The sequence below is a fragment of the Camellia sinensis genome, chromosome 12 (genome assembly GCF_055761805.1).
Source record: "Camellia sinensis isolate YWXY chromosome 12, ASM5576180v1, whole genome shotgun sequence".
NCBI lineage: Eukaryota > Viridiplantae > Streptophyta > Magnoliopsida > Ericales > Theaceae > Camellia > Camellia sinensis.
In genome coordinates this window covers 89515598-89533605 of record NC_138972.1, presented here as the reverse complement: position 1 = coordinate 89533605, position 18008 = coordinate 89515598, and the positions used below count along the sequence as shown (strand labels likewise).

General features: G+C 34.4%; 1 protein-coding gene across 1 annotated transcript; it reads left to right on the top strand.

Annotated features, from left to right (window-relative positions):
• The first annotated feature begins 486 nt into the window (after positions 1 to 486).
• Positions 487 to 10881, top strand: LOC114306182 (uncharacterized). The gene is made up of 4 exons (XM_028251367.2): positions 487 to 870; positions 958 to 1030; positions 9292 to 9357; positions 10483 to 10881. Exons 1-4 carry the CDS (start codon positions 839 to 841, stop codon positions 10603 to 10605), a joined length of 294 nt encoding a protein of 97 aa, XP_028107168.1. The 5' UTR covers positions 487 to 838; the 3' UTR covers positions 10606 to 10881.
• Positions 10882 to 18008: the final 7127 nt, after the last annotated feature.

Here is an 18008-nt window from a genome sequence, read left to right as displayed (position 1 = left end):
TTTTTTTTTCCAAAAATAGTTACGTACATTTTTTCTGCGACAAACTGAAATTACTTTCATTTGTCGTTAATTGAAATCGTATTCCCCCTACCTAAGAGTATCCGCATCAGGCTCTTCAAATTTTTAGGCTAATTTAACCCAAAATTCACTTTTTCTATTTTAACTAGTCACCTTTTTAGTATTCACTGCATTAAACTCTATATTCTAACTCAATCTTATTAAAATATTAATTTCTTATTGTATTTGTTATTCTTTTTTTTATTTATTAAATTGATGAGGTGCCACCCAAACAATTCCTAAAAAATGTAAAAAAAAAAAAAAATGTCATTGACCGGCTGATTGACCGATTAGGCTAATTTTTGACATTTTTCTTTCTTTTGCTATAGTATTCACGGGACATCCGAGTGGATGACCGACTTATAATTTTTGGCCCAATTTTCTTGCAGAAAATATAATATAAATCATATAACGAATGAAGAGTATCTCAACAAAGTTGTTGAGGTATTATAACAAATTTAAGAAAATGTTAATTTAGAAAAAATTTGCTGAGGTTGATGGAAGGAGAATTTGATGATTTATTAGTTATATTTTAATTTTATATTTTTTTGTCATTTTGGTGGTTTATTAACTCGCACACCAAAATGACAAAGGCTCTGTTTGGTGTGCGAGTGTTGTGATTTTGTTTATCAAGTTCTTAACAATCTTGCACTGGTTTTATCCAACTCTCCGACGATTCGATTGCCTTCTAATCTACTTTTCAACTGTGTTGACACTTGGTTTCAATTCGGGGACTAGGGTTTGATCATACGCGTCAAGTTTAATGTCTAATTAAATCGAAATGGATCCTAGATACACAGGAGAGATCTTAAGGTAAAACCCTAATTATTGTAGAAATATGCATATACATGATTATTATTCGAATTGTTTTGATTTGATTTGATTTCTGTTATTTGCCAGCCACTTGGAGAAGCAGGAGGAGCTCCTTATGGATGCCTATAGATCTATCTCCCACGAAGTGCATAAACTCCAGGTGCTTTCTTCAATCTTTAATTCATTTTTTTGATTACCTTCTTGTTTATATCTTCAATTTAATTTTGCTTTCGCTGCTCGAATCTTTCTTAAAAAAAAAAAAAAGAGAGAGAGAGAGAAGAAAATATAAACATAGTGTTAATTTGTGTTAGCATGGATATTGTTAATTTGTGTTAGGGCCGTAAAACAAACCAAATTACTCGAGTTTGTGTTAGCATGGATATTGTTAATTTGTGAATTATGGCTGTTAGATTGATATACATACATTGTTGGACCCATTTTATGACTGTTTAAGTTTTTGGGACATTGAATGTGAAAAGTTAGTTATAACCCATGGGGTTGGCCTACTGGGTGCCGCTTAGGACCTGGGGTCTCAGGTTCAACTCCCACTACGAGGGGGCGCTTTGCGTGGATCCGAGATTAGTTACGGTGCGTAAGCTAGTCCGGACTCTTGGTCATCAAAACAAAAAAAAAAAAAAAAAAATTGAAAAGTTAGTTATATATGACTAAGGATGTCATATTTTAAGGCTAGGATCAGGCCCAAAAGTCTGTTCTTTCGGTTATTGAGACCTTTTAAATGTACATTAAGGACTTGGCCAAAACTACAGGGTATTGAATTTTATTATCTCATAGAGGGCTAGTACAAACCTACAAGATCTTTGTTGAATGATAAAGTTGGGGCTTAAAGAATCGGAGTGGAAGTGTAAAGCATCTGCTTCTTGTCAAAGGAAACGAACATGTACTCTCTAGTGTCTACCAATTAAGACTTTCCCGGAGTGAAAATTGACTGGTTCATAACCAGGATATTACATTTTCAAGTGCAGAAGATTGAGCTTATTCAATGACTTAGTTCAAGTAATGCACCCAAATATGGTTAATGTCATTTGAGAGAAAGGCAACTCTAAAGTTGCATAGTGAAGAGTCACTCAGTTCATGTCTAGTGAGAAGATCTTGGTTTAGTGAAACCAGTTTTAGATTAATTTTGTTAGATAGTAAAATGTCCCAACGTGGTTGATTTTCTGTTATGGTGATTGGAATAAGGGTCCTTTACTTAATCACAAGTAGTCATAGAAACTCCTTGCTTTATGCAAGCATAGAATGATAAATCAATTTAATGTTGCCAGAGATCCTTAGATATTTCTTGAACAAGGTCTGGATATATATATATATATATATATTGTGGTGGGAGTAGTTGGAATTATATGATCTAGATATAAAATGTTTGGTACTGTGTTAATATGTCGGATTTTGCCAAGAGAAATCAGTTGATGGTCTTTGCTAGTCCAATATCGACATAAAAGAAGAGAATTTGGTGCCTCCTTGGTGCCTTGGCCATTCTTTAAGATTGGTACTTAGGCACCTAGTTACATTAGGTTGGACTCACCCCTACTGTGTTGAAAGTGCACAACTTGGTAAAAGTAGGATATGCTCATCTACCAAAAATTTTAGTATTTGTCAAAATAGTTTAATTGACTAGTGTAAAAGCAAAATACACTTCTTTACCAAGCCCAAACTTGGATATCTCTCTCTCTCTCTCTCTCTCTCTCTCTCTCTGTGATATCTGTGTGGGTGTGTATTTTGTGTTTAAGCAGTACCTTGATTTTATCACCCTTTGATATTAAATAACTAGTGTATGTACTTTACAAAAATTAATTAAAATAAATCAATTCAAAATGATAACAATTTTATTGCTACAGAAATCAATTGTAATAAATTAATTCAAAATGATAACAATTTCATTGCAATATAAAACTTCACACATAAGTTGAAATAGCAAATTACAGTATTGGCAAACTTCATAATTAAAGTTTAAATAGCAAATTTATAATATAAAACTGTTGTGTACAACATAAGCAAAGATATTCACGCCAAAATAACACATGTATAGTGAGTTAGAATGGGACAACCTTCAATAAAAGAATGTGTCTAAATTAGTATTATAACTGAGTAACCTTTTCGCTTTATCGAATTTCAAAGCTTCAAGAAATGGTGAATGAACATTTTGGTACAAAAGAGTAATCATCCTAGTTTTAAAAAAGAAAAAAGAAAAAAGATTAATCATCCAATTTAGAATGAAAGAGCCAACCATCAACACACAGAAAAACAACACAATCCCAACGTTTCTAAGGTGGATTGGTCACCTGCAACAAAATCACTCCAATGCTTGAATTCACTTTAAAAAATCAATTAAAAGAAATCATAACAGGAAAAATCACACCAAAGTACCTTTGAGAAACAGAGAAACCAATAACTATGAATTAACAGGAATTGAACATAAAAAAATATTTTAATATAACCCTTCTTGATACATATGATCAAGCACCTTTCAATTTAGTTCCCAAGTCTCTTGATTAGTGTATATCATGACTTGTGAATTCACATGTTGCTGCTTAATGAATATGAATATGAATATGAATATTGTATCCAAAAAAGAAAAAAAAAATGAATATGAATTGCTAAGTATAGGAATTCACAATTTAGCAATTGCTAAGTATAACTCTTCTTTCATTTCTTTTTTCAATTCAGCACGAAGAATTTAACAATTTAGATAATACACGAAAACAAATGAAAATAAATAATTACATTTAATTTGGAATCCCATTACAGGCAGGCTCATGACAAAAAACTTTGCCCAATTAATCATTATACAACAATTTACTCAAAATTCTCACTATCATTGTTTTTTTTTTTCAATATACTCATCACAGCAAAAAAATGTGTAATGAGAAATCCAATAAAAAAATCTAAATACAAAGATTTACCTTCTGCAATATCATGAACAATTGCCACTTTTATACACCTGAAATTTGAAGAAAAAAAACAAAAATAAAAGTCAAAGTCAAAATATATCACTCTAATCAAGTGCCAAGAATTCACAAAAAATAAAACAATTACATGAGATCGAACAATTTATGTTAGTGATGAGAAGAGATCAAACAATTTATGTATAATAAATTTTTATATTACAATTTATTAGGTAGTGCCTAATGAAACGATTAGAAGGCTTTCTTAAATTTAATAATTAGAAGGTTTAACAATAAGTGAAAATTACTACCACCTCAATAAGATAAAAAAACTGGAATGATTGAAGAGATCCTACTTGAGTGATCAAAGTTGTGATTTAAAACATTCCCTACAAAAACCGTGCACGTTGTGTAAAAAAACTTACTTAAAGTAAATAAAAATTTGAAAAATAAAAATCAAACTAACATTAAACAATCAAGGGTGAATTAAGTCAAATTTTCCAAATTTAAACAACTCTTTCATTATCATATTAACAATTAACGAAAGGATCAAGAGATTCTATTCTCCTTCTGCTTCTAAACACCCCAGTTCATTAATTGATTAAATACATAAATTGAAAACCATTACTTAATCACAAACATAAACATTAAGAGAGACATTATAGTTTGTGCAAGAATGTGTATGAATTGTGTTTGGTAAGTAGACATTATATCCAAATCATCACCTACCCTCATCCAATCAAACCCCCAATCAGATGGTTGCAGTTGAGAATCAAATAGAAAACTTCCAAGAAAGAAAAGGAAAGAAGCAAATTGATTTGTACGCAGTTCCCCTCATATATTCTCTGCCACTGGGAATCCTTAAACCAGTTAATTGATCAAATGTAAAATTAACTGTAAAATCCATAACTACACAACTGAGTGAGGAATTAGCCTGTGAAACTGGACAAAACTTTGTCAAGCCAAAATATTGTTTTGCCACTATAACCATTGGCAATATAAACTTAGGTTTTTGCTTAATGTTGCCCCCAAGCCAAAATGTTGGTTTTGCCACTAAACCCAGTGGCAATATAATTAAATTATGAGGCTAGGCTTGATTGTTCTAATGCTATGTCCTAAAACCATAATAGGAATATAAAAGTAGAAAATATTGTTCTAATGCTATGCCCTGCGAAAACTAATATATTGAAATCATAATAGAAATATAAAATTACAATAAACAACATCAAGAACAAAGAAACTATCATTATGTTTAGGGACTCAGTTTAAAACATTAACCAGCTTTTAGGAAGAGTTGTCTCAATTTACGTGTGATGCTACATTTTGTCCCAGCAAAGGAACAATAAGGAGGATGTGCTCCCAGTAGTACTTGATCTACCTACTTGGCATCTATTGGGCTACTAAGTGGAGTAAATGATCTTTGACAAAATCATAGAATTCAAAAAATCAACTCAACAAAAGCAATTGACTTCAAGCAAGTGACGCCATCCTATTGTCAAGCTGCCAATTGGCCACATAGATATTATATTTAGTACAACTCTCTACATAAGAACCCCAAAATCATAAAGAAATAACAAATTTCACATTAAATAAAATGAACAAATTAGAGATTAAAATCCCTCATTTATGTATGTAATGACAAATTAAATCGATAGTGCGTATGATTGGGAAACAAAGTAAAAAAAGAAATTATCATAAAACTTATCCTAGCTTAGCGTCGTCGGTTGATCTCACTCCACTTGTCTGCAAAATTGAACCGTTGTAATGGTGTATTAATAGTGGACAACACACACTATCACACAATGGTTTCTCTTTTTAATAGACAATGGCATTGTCAAATGAGAAAAAAATAACAACGAAAATGAGTAAGCTTAACAATGTATCAATCGGAAAGTCGATTACCATGCGTCCATTACCGTCATCGGTCTTCTCAATTATAGCAACTAATGCTTTCCCTTCAGCAAAACCAACTAAAATCTGAGTGTGAGAGTTTCAGATTCAATTTTGAAGATCTCAACTTTTTAACATTGTCTGAGATTAAGAAATAGAAAAAAAAAAGAAAAAAAAAAGGTAGTCCTTCACATAAAAACAGAAAAAAAAAAAGAAGGAAGAAAAAAAAGATATCTTGTATTCACATGAACAAAAGCATATCTTGTAATCTCATACATATTAAAGAGGGAAATGAGCTCAAGTCTCAAGTATAAACTAAATATTTAAAAGGAATTTTTTTTGGAGGGAAGGGCCAAATTGAATGTGGTTTTATTTTTATTTTATTTTTAACATAGAGTGTCGTAGGCACGGGTGGTTCTTTTACGATGAAATCATAAAACTGTACTATTTATACCCAAAAGACAATATAAGTTGATTTTGCTATTACTCAATACTATCAATTGAATTGAATTGAATCAATCTGACAAAGATATGAGCTATTGTACATTGTTTTCCTATGCATTTTGTTAGTTTATTTAGACTAAGAATCAAACCATCTAATTCAAGCAATCAATCAATCAAAACAACACACATATGTAGATGTCAAACTAATAATATAAAATTTAAGCTAAAGATGCACTGTTTTATGTCAATATCAATAACCTGCCAATCAATAATACCAAGAACAAAAAGAGATTAGATTCCACAATAAACATAGTTAAATTATTACACTGTGAACAAAAACAGAATTTGAAAATCAAATTGGAAGTAGACTAACAAATAGAAGGCTTCTTTCTTAAACCAACCGATTACGATGAAATTCTAAACAACCAATTAGAGGATTCTATGTAAATAAGAAGACTTTTGTTAATGAGATTAATCAAGGATTGAACAGGATGGTATTACAAGTCCAAATAATTGAGTTATGAAATTCAAAACCAATTAACTGAAAAAAAAAAATTCAAATATCTATCATTAACACAAAGAAGCCATAAATTTGAAATCTTAGTAAATAAAAACTCCCGACTCAACTTCTATAAGTTTAAAACAAATTAACTCATGAATTTACCTTTTATATCAATAACTCATGTCTCAACCTGAAATTGTTTACATTGGTAAAGTTTCGAATTTCATGGAAATTGAATACTTTTGTACCCAATTAAATAAAATCAAAATTGTATTTAGATTTATCTAAGATGGGGGGTGGGAGTGAGTGAGAATCATTCCATTATGAATTTTCAGCCTAAAACAAAATCCTAATACACGTGGGCTCAACTAGTGGTGTATGATGAGATTACAAATGTATATTAAATATTGAGGGAAAAAAACAAAGGTGAGAAAAGTTCAAATGAAAATCTCTTTGTACAATAATGCAATAACAACATACTAAAAATCTCAAAATCCCCATATTAATATACTAATAAAAGCATGAAATAACAACCCATTCACATGAAAAATATAACTAAAAATCTAAGTTTGGGTTCTCACCACGAAAAAGTTATTGAACCCATTAAATATAAATCTTGAGAGAGAGAGAGAGAATCACCACAAATCAACCATGTAGAGCATGTGTTGGTCTTCAAAATCAATGAATCATAAAAGTCAGAAATTATTGAAATTAACTTCCAAACTGCCTATAATAGCTGTTGACATTAGTGGATAAAAGAAAATAATTAATTGTCAAGAAAAATGAAAACCAATATGATGGTTCTTAACTCTATATAAGCAAAGGAAACCAGACCAAAGCCATTTGAATTTATAAGTGAAAACAAAGCAATACAACGACAAATTATCAAACAGAAACCCCAATGGATTTTAATGGCCTTGAAAAATTATAGTTTCATTTGGGTTTAAAGTATAAGAACATTTCCCAAAACAAAATCCACTGCTCACATCCTCTGTGCATCACAACTCATCATCATTCTGCAAATCACCACTGAACAATGTGCCAGATAAAGCTTAAGTAAATACAAAAGTATTCAATAAATACTAAAAATATTTTGTCTAATTTGAAACTATGAGGTTAACCTTGAGGTTAATGTTAACATTGAGGTTAACCTTTCACATTAACCCATTTAATGTTAACAACTCTCAACCCATTTGACTAACCTGAAATAAAAATGTGTATTAACATGAAACCAATTTTTTCCTCAACCCTCATTTGATTTGATAGAGAGTGAGAGCTTTGTTGGTGATGGTGAGGATGATGGGATGGGAAAAAAAAAAAACAAAAACAAAGTATCCAAATTTGTAGGGAAAAGATAAGTTGATTATTGATTCTATTCACAGATAAATTCAACATTGACAAAGTATCCTAATTTCTTAAATTTTGGGTTGAGACCTAAGTACCGAAAATGGAATGTTTTAATAAATTTTAAAGAGAGAAGTAGAACCTCATGAGGAATGAACAAATATATTCATATTGAAGAAACTGTGAGACCTAAGTACCAAAAATGGAATGCTCTAATAAATTTTAAAGAGAGAAGTAGAACCTCATGAGGAGTGAACAAATATAGTCATATTGAAGAAACTCTGTGTGTGTGAAAGAGAGAGAGATAGCTGACCTATTGAGCATTGAGAAATTGATGATTAAGGTCAAGAAAATCCTGTCATCCGATCTGTTGCCGTGATGTTGCCAATTTGGACCCACCAATCTAGCAAGGCTAGCACCCAACAAACCCACCATCTGGGAAGTTGCCGATCTACTATGTATTGGGTTTTCGGTGGAATGAGTGACTAATAGGGGTGAGGCCGTGACAGTTGCTAGGGAGATTGAAGATGAAGAGTGAGCTCTGAGAGTGAGAGATGAGGGAGACAACCCAATTTTGAATTTTTGAGAGAGAGAGGGAGGGAGGGAGGGAGGGAGGGAGATGTATATCCACCGTAGGATGTATGTGAATAAACAATCTCAACCATTGAAAGATAATATGCCTCTTAGACATTTTTCAGCTATTGGATTGAATCAGTCTGATAGTCCACATTTTGACAGAGGGACAAAAGTTCCATCAGGATTCAAAAACAACCCTTCATTGTTATATAGATAGGTAGGGATTGTTTTAGATTTGGGAACACTACAATAGTAAGAGAACTATTCTTGAAATGGTTATTAATTTCAGGTTTGCCAATGTTAATTATTCTTGATTTTTTATTTTTGAAATATGTAGGTAGTAATCAATCCATTGACAATAATATGACAGGTATAATACATGGCATTGCTTATATGATATCTACTATGGACAGCTTCTTTGGACCAATGGGGCCTTGGTTGGCTTGCTTCAGTAGTTTGCTATTTTAATAAAACTGGGGAAACGTTCTTTAGTGGTGTACGCTATGAATTCAAGAGATGGAGTAGGGTGTGAGAATGCTTATTTAACATGTTTTTTCTTCACACCAAATCTGTACGACAAACTTTCCGCTTTAAATTCTGAAATATTACTTGCATATTATGTTCACATGTTTCTGATTTTATCACATGGTTCATTTGTGTATGATATATATATATATATATATATATATCTGTGATTGTTATGTTTGTGAATGCTGATTTTAATGCAGCTGTGCTGAACTTTTATTGACTATATGTTTGCAGGTAGAGGAAGAAATGCTGATGCGCAAGTTCTATGAACTCATGGCATCCCAAGGTCTAACCAAAAAGGTACGTTTATTCTCAGGCCTTTTTGGGTTCAAAATTAAACAAATAGTATACGGACAAACTTTATTCACTCTGTGATAAAACGTGGTTAACAAATTGTATTCAAGTAAAAAATGTTATGAGCAATAACATTTTTTAAGAACGTGATTGTTAATCACATTTTACCATAGTTTGAGAATAAAGTTTGTCCGTACACATTTGTTTTATTTTGAGTTTTTTGTTTTCAGTGTTTTTTTTTTTTTAATGATTTTTTAAAATATTTTAAGCAAAGTTTTTTAGTTTTAGATACACCTAATATAAACACAATTAAAAATTATAGTATTTGGGAATTTTTTTAAAAAAAAAATCACTAAATACCAAAAATATAAACAGAATACAAAAATTCAGTATATTTTTGTATTTTTATGTATTTATTGATTTTTTAAAAATATTTTACTTTTTAGGTACATTTAGGTTAGGTGCATCTACAAAGTAAAAAATTATTGAAAATATTAAAAAATTTCACTAAAAACAAAAGGGAATTTTTTTAAGGTCTCTGAAATTAATATTTTATAAGACAATTGACATACAATATTTTCATATTTCACAGAGAAAATTTGACTCAAAGAAATTTTGCCCGACTCAGAGAAATTTGGCCTCGACTCAGAGAAATTTCACTTTTCACAGAGAAACTCTAAGTCGGGCAAAATTTATTTGAGTCAAATTTTCTCTGTGAAAATGTTGAGGGACCTTAGCTAATAAAAAACATTTTAGACCTCTCCTACTACACGAAGTTAGAGGGATGTTTCACTAATTTTCTCAAAAACAAAACAAATATGAAAAACAAAAAAAAATCAATTTTTAGAAAATTTGAGTTCGAAAATTGGAACTAAACAAGGTGAATCATGTTTTTGGGAAACCATATTTCATATGTAAACACAACAAAAAGTTTGTGCTTTATATTCTTCCTAACATGAGTTGTTAAGCTTGCTCACTGATAGGGTTTCTATTTGTTCCTGTGAACTATAATCTTGTAGAAGTGTTTAATTTATTTACTTACTAATTGATTTAACCAATTATACCACATGTGCCGTCTGTTCAGCCATGATCACAATGTTAAGTTGGTCTCATCTCTTACTCTTTTTACAGAACAAGGCAGACAATACTAATGTTGCGGGAGACAGCAAGAATGGACAATCCAGTGTGTTGATTACTGTGAGCAGCAACGGACAAAAACAAGGCGACATTGAACTCGACGAAGTCTCTCCTTGATCATTTTCTGTCTTTCTTTTGATACACTATCTTGTATAGACACCTCGTTTCTTACTATTGTGTACGAACGCATAGTTCTTTTGCAACCCTAAATTCTAATCAGTCCCTTAATCCTCTGAATCAGTCTTCTTGCCGGTAAAATTTGGCTTCGTTTGGGAAGTTGCTATTTTAGTAGGCTATTTTTAGTTTTTGACTATTTTAGTAGACTAAAATTTTTATGTTGGGAAGATGATTGATTTTTCTTTATAGTTAAATATGATGTTTGTGAGAGAAAAAGTGAAATAATTATGGGTTTGCTGTGATATTTTGTCTTATTAGCTATTTTAGTTTATTTTTTTTTTTGTAAATTTTAGCCTAAACTAGATTATTTTTTTCTTGCCAAACAACCTCTTTGTTTCAGCTAATTATGACCAGTGGTGTTAAGATTGCTGTGGGGAGGTGAGCACAGTAGTGTTTTAGTTTTCTGCATTTCAAATGAATGGATTTTACATTAACATTGAAGTATATAACTTAGATTTATATTTTTTTTGAAAAAAAATAATCAAGAAGATGGATTAATTAATTTGATTATTATATGAAATATTTGGGGAAAAGAAATCAGATTTTTTTCCAACCCATATCGTCAAGTCACCCCAATCCATTTAAGCATTTATTGAGGGAAACAAAATGATAGGAACAGAGAGTGTTTTTTGAGGAAAATAATGCCTAAGGTTAAGTGCATGAAAAAGTGTATAAAAAAAAAGTAAAAAAATAAAATAAAAATAGTGCGGCTCATTCAGCTATATCCATAATTAATCTGTACATTTATTTATTTTTTGTGTGTGAGGTTTTATTTATTTATTTATTTATTTTTGTGCATTACTTGGTAAATGATGTATCAAAGTTCAAACTACAATACTCGACATGAGAATGAATTTTCAGTACAATAGTGTATTGATACCATCTTTATCAATCTGATCAAGTGCACTTTTTATTTCACTTTTACAACTATCTAGTTTTTATTTATTTATTTATTTTTATATAAAAACGTTTAGGTGTGGTGAGGCTACAACTAGTTGTTAGGGTAAATTACCAATAAATATTAGGAAGAATAATAGTGATTGGTATTACTAATTTGGTACCATTAAACCACCACTAATGAGGTGAAAAATAAATAAATAAATAAATAAATAAAATGAAAATGTTTGAGACTACTAATTAGTGTAATGATGTGGCAGTGGGCTCCACCCACTGCCACAGTGTTGTTGTGCTTTTTTTTTTTTTTTTATTTATTATTCACCTTATTAGTGGTGGTTTAGTAGTACCAAATTAGTGGTATCAATCACCATTGAAAAACAACACTACTGTCACATCATTAGTGTCACCACTAATTAGTGGTCTCAAGCATTATTCTAAGAAGAATTATATGAAGATCTATAAGTGAGCTTATTGTTCAATAGGTGCTGTGAGTATTAATGATTTTTATATCAAATATTATTAAAAAAAAGTCATTAATTATTAATTTTCAGCGACAATTTGAAAATTGTCACAAAAAATGTTATTAATTATAACTTTTAGCAATAGTTTACAAAAATCATCACAAAAAAGTCACTAATTTTTAACTTTCAGCGATATTTTGAAAAAAAATTGACCGAAAAACGTCACTATTGTAAATTTTAGTGACAATTTATAAAAATCGTGACAAAAAAGTCACTAATTGTTAATTTTTAGAGACATGTAAAAAATCGTTACAAAAAATTATTTTTAGCGATGATTTTATTGAGACTTATTTTTAATAGGATTTGATGAGAATTAAGTCTAACTATAAGGACATATTGGTAGTATACCTTAGGTCGTAATAGTTGGAGTTAATTCTCATCAAGTCCTATTAAAAAAAATCATAATAAAATTGTTATTAAAAATAATTTTTTGTGATGATATTTTGCGTATGTTGCTAAAAATTGAAATTAGTGATTTTTTTGGTCACGATTTTTATAAATTTTAGTAACGATTTTCTATCATGAATTTTTAAAACTGTAACTGAAAGTTGAAAATTAATGACTTTTTTGTGACGATTTTTTTAAACGGTTGTTAAAACTTATAGTCAGTGACATTTTTTGTGACACCAAGTTGAAATTGTCACTGAAAATTAACAATTAGTAACTTTTGTAATAGTATTTGATAAAAAAAAAACGTCATTAATTATCATAAGACTTATTAGATAATAATTCCACCTATTAAGATTTACTAGTAAGTTCCTTAATTATTATTACATTATAAATATATAAATTTTTATAAATAGAATAATGTGATTGTATTGAGACTTATATTTTAAAATTAAACATTACTTTAAGAAACATTTAGACCTCAGTTGAGAACATATTACTTTAGTAAAATTTTTATTTTTTTGACTAAAATATAAAATAAAAAAATTAATATATTTAAAATAAATTTTTAATTTTTTTATAAAAATATGTGTAAAAAATAATTTTTTTTTAAATTTTTTAATAATTTTTTTAATGACTTTTTATTTTATTTTATTTTTAAGTTAAAATATTAGTTGCCATACGACATCTTAATTATAGGAATATTCCAGTTTACATTATTGAAACAACCGTGCTGGGATCCAGCACCGCAGGCTCACGTGGCCTGCTGTGCGCTCAAGACTAAAAAAAAAAAAAATTCAATCAATCATGTTAGTGTATATTAGTGTATCATTATGTAGTGCATTATCATGTTAGTGTAGCATTATGTTAGTGCATTATGTTAGTGTAGCATTATCATGTTAGTGTAGCATTATGTTAGTGCATTATGTTAGTGTAGCATTATGTTAGTGCATTATGTTAGTGTAGCATTATGTTATTGTTCATAGGCATCCAAGGCATCCTCTATAAATAGAGTGCCTTCTTTGTGTAATAGACATGTACAATTCATAGAAACAATTGTGCCTCTCTCTCTCTCTCTCTATTCGCTCATCTCTATCTTCTCTCACTTTCTCCAATTATTATTTCATGGTATCAGAGCACAGTGTTACATTTCTGGCAATTTGCGATTTTGGTGTTTAGTCCCATCCACAGCGGCACTACATCAAACCACTCGGAATTTCCTCACGATTCCAACGGCACCAAGCCCGGCCTCAGAAAACCTTTCACGCGCCCACACGCGCCGCCAGTGTCCACTGCGCGTCATCATTTCCGCCACCACTCTCACACGCGCCCGCACGCACCATCCGTTGTTTCTCCCTTCCGACACGCGCCTACACGCGCCCACACGACCCGCGGCTGACGTCAGCCCTGCCTCTCCCGTACGCCGCGCCTGCTACTGTGCGCCTCTCGTGCGCCGTTTCACTACTGTGCACCCGCGTGTGCCGAATCCGCTACCGTGCACCGCGTCTGCGCCTGCCGCTACCGTGCACCGCCGCTTCCTGCTAACGTGTTCCTTCCTGCACTCTGCTAACGTGCGCCGCTGACATATTTGCTGACATCATCTCTGTCCAGCATACCTTTCCTGGCTATTTTCGACCTTCCGGACTCACTGGTACACTCTGTTTTACCTAATTTTGCTCCTACAGGTCTATCATATTACTTTAAACCCTATTCAACTAGTATTATGGATCGTCATGATGCCTCCCATCCTATTTCCGTTATTTTGAATGGTTCAAACTATGTTCTGTGGGCCCAAACCATGTCCTCCTTCCTAAAAGGGAAGAAGCTCTGGCGAATTGTTACCGGGGATGTGACTAAACCGGTGAAAGACAGTGACACTAATGAAACTACTGTTCCTACTGCTACATTTGAAGACCGACTTGAGGAATGGGACAGTAAGAATTACCAAATCATTACCTGGTTTCGTAATACCTCTGTTACATCTATCAGTCTTCAGTTTGGTCGCTTTCAGCTTGACTCTGTAACTACTCCTGCAAAAGACATCTGGGATTTCTTGAAAGAACGATACCAGACTACTGGTCTTGCCCACCAATATCAACTTCAGAACCAACTTCATCGCATGCGCCAAGAATCCACTCAGTCCATTAATGACTTCCTTTCTCAAATGTACTCTGTTTGGGATCAGCTTGCTCTTTCAGAACCAACTTGGCATACCCCTGAAGATGCTGTTTTATTTACTATCTATCGCAACCAGCAAAGGTTGGTGCATTTTCTTATGGCTCTTACTTCCTCCTTTGAGCCCGTACGTGCCTCTCTGCTTCATCGCCATCCATTGCCCACTCTTGAACAAGCAATTTCTGAGTTGCTATCAGAGGAGACGCGTCTCGGTACTCTTCAAACTCATCATGTGGACTCTGTTCTGGCCACTCCTCCGTACCGGCCATCATTTACCCAACGGACCACTGCTTGCCTCTATTGTCAAAATCGGGGTCTTCCTTCAACCCATCTCCTGGTCAATTGCCCCGTCAGATCCTGCCGCTACTGCAACAAACTTGGTCCTGGTCATCTGCAACAGGATTGTTTTCGCAATCCATCCCGATCATCGTCCAATAGCCACTCCTCTCGCGGTGGCTCTGCCCGGGGAAGCTTTCATCGTTCCGGGAATCAGTCTCATCACACTGCTACTACTGCTTCTAGGAATCAGCCTCATCCCACTGCTGCTGCTGCTTCCGGGAATCAGTCTCCCCACACTGATGCTGTCACCTCTGCGGGGTTCTCTGAGTCGTCTGCTCCGTCTACCCCTCGCTTTTCTCCAACGGATGTAGAGGCCATGCTCAAACAACTTCTCTCCCCATCTGGTACACCTCCTCCTACTGCTTTGTCTGTAATCCCAGGTAACTCTTCTTGGTATTTTGACTCTGCTTGTTGTAATCATATGACCTCCAGTTCTACTATCTTTTCTTCCTTCTCTTCATCTCCTCATATTCCCTCAATACATACTGCTGATGGTTCCCTCATGTCTGTCCGTCATGTTGGTACTGTTTCCACCTCTTCTTTATCTATCCCTCAAGTTTATCATATCCCTGCTCTTACCTTAAACCTTATTTCCATTGGTCAATTATGTGAACTTGGTCTAACTGTCACATTTTCTGCTACTGATTGTTTGGTACAGGACCCTCAGACGGGGCAGACTATTGGGATCGGCCGTAAGCATGGACGTCTCTATGAACTCATTCACCTTCATGTTCCTGCCTCTCCTCCGATTGCTGCTCCTACATCTACTTCCTCATTATCTCCCTTTCATCTTTGGCATTGTCGTTTAGGGCATATTTCTGTTAATCGCTTACGGTCTTTGGTTTCTAGTGGACAGTTGGGTCATGTAATTCCCGATAATTTCGATTGTATCCCCTGTCAACTTGCCAAACAACCTGCTTTATCATTTAATAAAAGTACTTCAGTTTCCCTTGCACCTTTTGATCTTATCCATTCCGATATTTGGGGGCCCTCCCCTACTACTACTATGGGGGGATCCCGCTATTTTGTTGTCTTTATTGATGATTTTTCCCGGTTTACTTGGCTTTTTCTCATGAAAACTAGGTCTGAACTTAAACACATTTATTATAGATTTGCCCAAATGGTCCACACCCAATTTTCCAAAACCATCAAAATTTTTCGCTCTGACAATGCTATGGAATATCGGGATTCTGATTTCCTTTCCTTTCTTCAGCATCATGGTACACTGCCTCATCGTTCTTGTGTTGGCACGTCCCAGCAAAATGGCCGTGCTGAAACGGAAACATAGGCATATTCTTGACACTACTCGCGCCCTTCTTCTCTCTTCTTCCTGCCCTGAAAACTTTTGGGGGGAAGCTGCCCTCACTGCTGTTTACACTATCAACTGTGCTCCTTCTCCTGTCATCCATAATCAAACTCCCTTTGAACGTCTGCATGGCACTCCCCTTCCTTACGCTAATCTCCGGGTTTTTGGCTCTGCCTGCTTTGTTCTACTTCAATCCCATGAACACACCAAGCTTGAACCTCGTTCTCGTCTTTGTTGTTTTCTTGGGTATGGAATTGAACATAAAGGCTTTCGCTGTTGGGATCCTCTCTCTAAACGTCTTCGCATCTCCCGCCATGTCGTTTTCTGGGAGCACCAAATGTTTTCCTCGCTATCCTCTTTTCACTTACCCGCACTCTCCACTACTGTCCTGTTTACTAATCCTTCTGTCGATCTTTTCTCTGCTGATTTTGATACAGGTTCCTCCTCCATCGAGACGCCCTTGCTCACTCCTGATCCTGTCCAGCCTGCTCTCCCTGAAGGTCTACCTCTTATTGCCACACCTCCTTCTCCACCGGTTCTTCCTCCCACCGATCCTCCTACGGGTCGACCACGCCGGGTCACTCAACCTCCTATCCATCTTCGTGATTATATTGTTGGATCTGCTGTCTTCTCTACTTATGAACCTACCTCCTATCGTGAGGCTTGTACTAATCCTCTTTGGCAGCAAGCTATGACCGATGAACTACAGGCCTTGGACAAAGCTCATACTTGGGATCTTGTTGATCTTCCTCCTGGCAAGACTGCCATTGGCTGCAAATGGGTTTACAAAATCAAAACACATTCTGATGGCTCTATTGAACGCTACAAAGCTCGTCTTGTTGCCAAGGGTTTCAACCAAGAATATGGTATTGATTATGAGGAGACATTCTCTCCTGTTGCTCGGCTAACCTCTGTTCGCAGTTTACTTGCTGTTGCCGCTGCTCGCCACTGGGGGCTCTTTCAGATGGATGTCAAAAATGCTTTCCTCAATGGTCATCTTATTGAGGAGGTCTACATGCAACCTCCACCTGGGTCCACTTTTCCCCCTCATCAGGTTTGCAAACTACAGCGTGCTCTCTATGGCCTCAAGCAAGCACCTCGTGCTTGGTTTGCTACGTTCAGTTCTACCATTCATGATTTTGGGTTCACCTCTAGCTCCTATGACTCTGCTCTTTTTATCCGGACTACTTCTCATGGTACCACTCTTCTTCTTCTGTATGTGGATGATATGATTATCACTGGTAATGATGAAGCTGGTATTCTCCACCTCAAACAGTTTCTCCACCACCAGTTTGAGATGAAGGACCTTGGTACTCTTAACTACTTCTTAGGCCTTGAAGTCTCTCATGATTCTACTGGTTCCTATTTGTCCCAGGCCAAATATGCATCCGATCTTCTGGCTCGTGCTGGTCTGACTGATTGCAAAACTACCTCTACTCCAGTTGATCCTCAGATTCGTCTCACTCCTCTCGATGGGACTCTTCTCTCTGATGCTACTCTTTATCGCCAACTCGTCGGCAGCCTTGTCTATCTCACAGTAACTCGTCCTGACATTGCCTATGCTGTTCACATTGTCAGTCAGTACATGTCGGTTCCTCGCACTCCCCACTATACTGCTCTACTCCGCATCCTTCGCTACCTCAAAGGCACTCTGTTCCATGGTCTTCACTTCTCTGCTTCCTCCTCTCTTGAACTGCGTGCCTTTTCCGATGCTGATT

What these genes read in the sequence shown, in the direction of transcription:
- LOC114306182 (XM_028251367.2), top strand. Translation starts at nt 839, where the DNA reads ATGGATCCTAGATACACAGGAGAGATCTTAAG. An exon ending in ACGAAGTGCATAAACTCCAG is followed by an intron (nt 1,031 to 9,291) that starts GTGCTTTCTTCA and finishes ATATGTTTGCAG; the next exon opens with GTAGAGGAAGAAATGCTGAT. An exon ending in CCCAAGGTCTAACCAAAAAG is followed by an intron (nt 9,358 to 10,482) that starts GTACGTTTATTC and finishes CTCTTTTTACAG; the next exon opens with AACAAGGCAGACAATACTAA.